This window comes from Oncorhynchus keta, chromosome 5 (assembly GCF_023373465.1).
Source record: "Oncorhynchus keta strain PuntledgeMale-10-30-2019 chromosome 5, Oket_V2, whole genome shotgun sequence".
NCBI classification, from domain to species: domain Eukaryota; kingdom Metazoa; phylum Chordata; class Actinopteri; order Salmoniformes; family Salmonidae; genus Oncorhynchus; species Oncorhynchus keta.
In genome coordinates this window covers 347,448-353,951 of record NC_068425.1, presented here as the reverse complement: position 1 = coordinate 353,951, position 6,504 = coordinate 347,448, and the positions used below count along the sequence as shown (strand labels likewise).

The 6,504-nt window shown below is 38.8% G+C and overlaps 1 protein-coding gene across 4 annotated transcripts in view; it reads right to left on the bottom strand.

Moving 5' to 3' along the window:
• Window positions 1-556: 556 nt before the first annotated feature.
• The window catches only part of LOC118384219 (rab11 family-interacting protein 5), a 32,598-nt gene continuing 26,650 nt past the window's right edge, over window positions 557-6,504 (bottom strand). For 3 of the 4 annotated variants that reach the window (XM_035770550.2, XM_035770549.2, XM_052518326.1), the window contains one exon: window positions 6,316-6,461. Coding sequence is in view for 1 of the 4 variants with exons in the window: in XM_035770551.2 (XP_035626444.1) it covers window positions 1,966-2,226; window positions 6,311-6,461 (412 nt within the window). In the remaining 3 variants the exon portion in view is untranslated. Of the gene's footprint in view, window positions 2,227-6,310; window positions 6,462-6,504 lie in introns of those variants that run through there. The other variant, XM_035770551.2, reaches the window with a different exon arrangement.

Genomic DNA, 6,504 nt, shown 5'->3' with positions numbered 1-6,504 from the left:
AAAACTATATTCTAGGCTGTACATTGCAGTGAATAGCCTAGGCCATTTGAATAACCTCCCAAAAGCCTGCCTGATTGGTCAACCATTTGGGTCATTGATGGGTTTTTCTCGACTGTTTAGCCCATTATTTTGGCAGTTACCTGTACATGTAATTACTGAGGGGATGAATAATATTGTATCTCATAGAGCTTTCCCTGCCGAGTTTGGATGGAAGTGATGAATACAAAAATGGAAGTCAAAGGGCATGGGGTAAAACAGCATGCAGATTCCTACTGTACGTTCATTCTGATAATGTGCTCAAACTAAAATGGAAAAAGGGGAGTGGAAATCAATACTAAGCACACATAGCAGTGCCCTGCACTGCCATTAGAAAGAAGATGTCTGCCATACTTAATTGTCAGCATAATATTATACTGTCAGCAATCAGCATTCCTTTCATTATATATGGGCTGTGAAAACAGGGGCAACTTGGACTTTCACAATATTTAGACTACTCATGCATAAGGACTAGTACAAGTATAATGTAAACAAGTTTTAGGATAAAAAAAATTCTGAATCATTTGATAAGCAATTTTCTTTATTTTACATGTTACAGTGCTTAGGTCATGAATAGCATTTAAATTATAGTACTGTATTGATGTACTGCACTAAATAATACCATAATACAATGTCATATAAAAAATGATTAGCCCCCAAAAATATCTGTAATTGTATTCATTCTCTTTTCAAATTAAACCAAAATGTGAACATATACCTAACTTAGCATAAATCAATGCCTTTGAATTCATTGGAGTACCTACCTTTATCACATGAACATTTGTCACTTTATTCTTTGCACACACTTCATCAATGAATAGTAAATTATATCAAAGCCGAGGATATTTCAACTTGCATACATTCTCAAATTCATGTTGAGAGAAAGGTGTCACGCGTCGTCGCATATGTTGCAAAATTAATTATTATTATTTTTCTTATAAATAGGAGAAAAAAAAAATTAGCGCTTGTTAGTTTTGGCTTTTCATACAGCAGCATCGTATAAGAAATCATTGTTCTCTTACCAAATGTTTATCTATTTTTCACATGGTTTTCCTATATATTCTTTTCACATATATATATATATTTATAATCATTTACAAAATATGACACGAGCTCAAGTTAATCTTTCTCCACTTTAACAAATTTGAGTTCAGCCGGAATTTCCTTCAAAGCAGTGTATTTAAGACATCTGTCTTCATGCATTTTCATTTTGATATATTTTTTATAATAATTTACACAATATGACACTAGCTGAAGCTCACATTTCTCCATGTAAACAAATTTAATTTCAGTGGAATTCTCCTCGGGTCAGTCTGTTTTTGAGTCGTATGCCAAATAATGACAGTATTTACCGCGATGAAGACAATTTGGGTCATTATTATACTAATTCAAACACTTCAATGTTTTCTGAATTTTATGCAATGTCATATCACGTAAGAACAATTTATACCACTGAATATTACATTTACTGTACACTTTATGAATAGGAAGACATTTTCTATATTCTTCATCATTTGATAAAAGCTGTCACTCTCCTTATCCTAAGTAGTGAGTGTAAAGCAATAGCAAGCATGCACATGGGTAATATTGTGTCTATATCAACAGGGCAGGGTATCAGCAGTGAAACCTGGATGGTTGTGAGATTTAGTATTTGCTTAGGGATGTGTTGGACTACACCTGACCCTGGAACATTGGTAACCAACCCTGGTCCGCAAGAACTACTTGGATGTGCAGGCTTTTGTTTCATGCCCTGCACTATAACACCTGATTGGCTAAACAACTGACCACCAAATCTAGTTAAATGCACTATTATAGGGACTGAGCTGGAACAATTGTCTGCTCATCCTAGGAGCTCTCCAGGACCAGGGTTTGATGGTGACCATGGCCCTATATTATACTGATTATATGTGCACACACTAGCACTAGTGGTCACTTGTGCCGGGAGCGCACTTGGAGGAGTGTGGGTGTCTGCTCCATGATCTGCACCAGCAGCTTGTCGATGTAGTCCTCTAGGTCGCGCACCTGTGCCTTGATCTTCTTCAGCTCCGCCTCGTGTTTCTCCAGCATCACCGCCTGCTGGTCGGAGGCCACCTGCTGCTTCTCCATATCCATCTCCTGCTGCAGCAGAAGGGAAATCAGCTCCATGTTTGTCAGCTGCTCGTACTGGGCAGAGCTGTCTGCTAACGATTCCTGAGAAGACAAACACAGGCCCTGTATGAATACTTTGAGAATTCGTCATTCATTCATATCTTGAAGTAATCACTGTTATGGATCTGACTGGATCTGTGACATAGAATGTGGAAACAGATTAACAAGAGGAGGGACCCAATTAATAAAATATATTGCTGTCAGGTAATAGAACATGACCAAAACTGTCAATGAATGGGTGACAAAAACCTAAATAGGAACTGATAATTGTGCACGACTTCAGTATTACTTACTAAAACCTATAACTGATTGTTACACTAAGGTTTTTATTTTATTTTGTTAGGATTAATTTGCTCTTACTGTAGTACTGTAGCCCAGACCCGACCAGTCACAATGTACAGTGCCTGAGTGGCGCAATGTCGAAGACACTGCAAACTGTGTTGCTACAGATGCTGGTTCAATACCCGTGCTGCGACGACTGCAGGTTTTTAATGCCAGTCTGCACGTTCAAACTAAAACAATGTAACTAATAATGGCATTTTTATGCTTTCATTAATAAAATAATGATAACAAATTATTTTTCAAAATGCCAATGTTTATTTAGTTATGGGTCCATAACGAATTACTACAGAAATATCCTCCAATCCTCTATATGTAATTATTGGCGGAGGGTCACGTCATATTTTTCGATGTACTGTTGGCCTACCGTAGGCGACACGAGTCTCACTAGTGTTGAGTAATGTGCTGTTAAAGTGGTGTAGAGCATATTGAAGTTAGAAGCAATAGGATTTGAAGCATTAGACTACTTATATTTTAGCACCGTTCCGCACCGCTCTGAGACAAGCATGGGGACTGGTCTTGATAAATCAATGAGATTTTTATTTTCACTGAATCTCCATTTTGGTATTGATTAGCCAACACTTATGGTGTAGAACTGTTATGCTCTTAGTGTAACCTTTATTTAACTAGGCAAGTCAGCTAAGAACCAATTCTTATTTACAAGGACAGCCTACTCCTTCCTCCCTGTCGGGGAATTGAACCCCTTGGAAAAGAAACCATAATATCAATCAAATTAATTTAGCAAAATGTCCTAATATCAGTCCCATATACTATGTTCTTACAAAAAAAGGTTTGAAATTCTCTAGTACAGCCACTATTGAAGGCTATCAAATGCTTCTCAAAGATGCCCTCTGGTGGTCAAACTAGCACTAACTAGCATTAACGGTAACAGTGGTTGACACTTAAATAACATGCCATACAATTCTGCGGCACAATGCAAGCTGTGCCGCAGTACACAGCAACTTTTAAAGGACCTAATGAATTCCCTGTATTCCCTGTCGTGAAATCCATAGATAAGGACCTAATGAATGTATTTCAATTGACTGGTTTCCTTATATGAACTGTACCTCAGTAAAAAAAAATGAAATTGTTGCATGCTGCATTTATATTTTTACATTACATTACATTTATTTATTTATATATTTTTGTTCAGTACATAAACAGGTTCCCTTGTGGGACCACAATTGCTTTGCAGCATGTTCAGAATTTCTTTCAAAAGCGAATCAGTAATACCGAATAAACTAAATATATACCGAATAAACTAAATATCATTAATAGTGTTGTGTTTGCATTGGCTCAAATATGCTATACAGCCAGCCAGGAATATCTGTAGGTGAGGATGGGGGAGAGTGACTAATCAATTGCTTCATCCAGGAGATAGGTTTCATCTGAGCAGGGGTTCAAAATCATTAGTAAAATAGAAACAAATATTTAAAAAGCTCCTAAAATGTTATAAATCCAGCACATGTCTACACAATAAGTGCAGGGTAACGTCTATGAAAGTGTGGTAGCGTCAGCCAGCCCTAAGCCAGATAACATTATTATAACAACAACATGTTATGGGACAGAGAGAAAAAAGTGCAGTTTTATAGCTAATCTTATGCTATTTACACATTTTGCCATGAGGCTGAGAGAAAAGTTTTAAAGAAAATTTCCTGTAATAAAAAATAAATATCATGTTAATTATGTATTTGTTAAAAGTCCCAGGATTGAGACCAGGAAAACAGATCATATGTTTCCTGTAAAACAGGAGAAAATATGAGACAAGAGAAAGTTGGCTGGTTTCAGGAAAAGCTCTCATTCGTGTCAAGTGTCAATTATCTGGTTTATTACAATTGCTTTGAAGAATAATATAAATTCAGTTGTCATTATCAATAGAAAAATATATATTTTTAAAATGCATTAAGATACAGTTGAAGTCGTAAGTTTACATACAACTTAGCCAAATACATTTAAACTCAGTTTTTCACAATTCCTGACATTTAATTTGAGTACAAATGATCTGTTTTAGGTCAGTTAGGATCACCACTTTATTTTAAGAATGTGAAATATCAGAATACTAGTGGAGAGAATGATTGATTTCAGCTTTTATTTCTTTCATCACAATCCCAGTGGGTCAGAAGTTTACATACACTCAATTAGTATTTGGTAGCATTAACTTCAAAGTGTTTAAAGTGTTTTAAGTGTTCATCCACCTCTGGCCTGCTTGCCTCCCTACCACTGAGGAAGTACAGTTCCCGCTCAGCCCAGTCAAAACTGTTCGCTGCTCTGGCCCCCCAATGGTGGAACAAACTCCCTCACGACGCCAGGACAGCGGAGTCAATCACCACCTTCCGGAGACACCTGAAACCCCACCTCTTTAAGGAATACCTAGGATAGGATAAAGTAATCCTTCTCACCCCCCTTAAAAGATTTAGATGCACTATTGTAAAGTGGCTGTTCCACTGGATGTCATAAGGTGAATACACCAATTTGTAAGTCGCTCTGGATAAGAGCGTCTGCTAAATGACTTAAATGTAAATGTTAAATGTAAATGTTTAACTTGGGTCAAATGTTTCGGGAAGCATTCCACAAGCTTCCCACAATAAGTTGGGTGAAATTTGGCCCATTTCTCCTTACAGAGCTTGTGTAACTGAGTCAGGTTTGTAGGCCTCCTTGCTCGCACACGCTTTTTCAGTTCTGCCCACAAATGTTCTATAGGATTGAGGTCAGGGCTTTGTGATGGTCACTCCAATACCTTGACTTTGTTGTCCTCAAGCCATTTTGCCACAACTTTGGAAGTATGCTTGAGGTCATTGTCCATTTGGAAGACCCATTTGTGACCAAGACTGATGTCTTGAGATGTTGCTTCAATATATCCATATAATTTTCCTGCCTCATGCCATCTATTTTGTGAAGTGCACCAGTCCCTCCTGCAGCAAAGCACCCCCACAACATGATGCTGCCACCACCGTGCTTCACGGTTGGGATGGTGTTCTTCAGCTTGCAAACATAATGATGGTCATTATGGCCAAACAGTTCTATTTTTGTTTCATCAGATCAGAGGACATTTTTCCAAAAAGTACGATATTTGTCCCCATGTGCAATTGCAAATCGTAGTCTGTTTTTTTATGGTGGTTTTGGAGCAGGGACTTCTTCCTTGCTGAACGGCCTTTCAGGTTATGTCGATATAGGACTCGTTTTACCGTGGGTATAGATACTTTTGTACCTGTTTTCTCCAGCATCTTCACAAGGTCCTTTGCTGTTGTTCTGGGATTGATTTGCACTTTTCGCACCAAAGTTCCACCAGTGTCCAAAACATAGCAAAGGCTGGTCACCAGCAAAAGCACAGTGAAGGCTAGTCCCCAGCAATACAGCAAATGCCATAAAAAAACACAACTTAGGCTGGTATGCCAGCATAACCAGCCAGACCATTCTGGTCAGACCAATTTGACCAGCTAGACCATGCTGGTCTGCCAGAAGAACCAGTTAGAGCATGCTGGTCAGACCAGCTTGACTAGCATCATACCAGCACTGACCACCATGAACCAGCATAAACCAGCATAGACCAGCTTGAAATGTATGCTGGTCTATTCTGTTTTTTTCTGCAGTGATAGTTTGGCTGCGTTTAGACAGACAGCCCAATTCTTCTATTTTTTTCACTAATTGGTATTTTGACCAATCAGATACGCTCTGAGAAAGAGTTGACGTGCAAAGATCTGATGTGATTGGTCAAAAGACCCATTAGTGGAAAAAATATCAGAATTGGGCTGCCCGTCTAAACGCAGAGTTTGTGGCCTTTTTATACCTCAATCTTCTTCTCAGTCTCAGCCACGGCCAGTGTCTGCTGGGCAGAGCGGCCTGGGTGGATGGAAGACTTGAGCTTCTCCAGAACTGACCGGCCCTCTTTCTTCTCCCCCTGACTGGCTGTGGTGGTCAAGGGCTTCACTGGGTGGGGGCTGCAGAGGAAACATCACCATCAAAGGTTCACTGCATTGGATT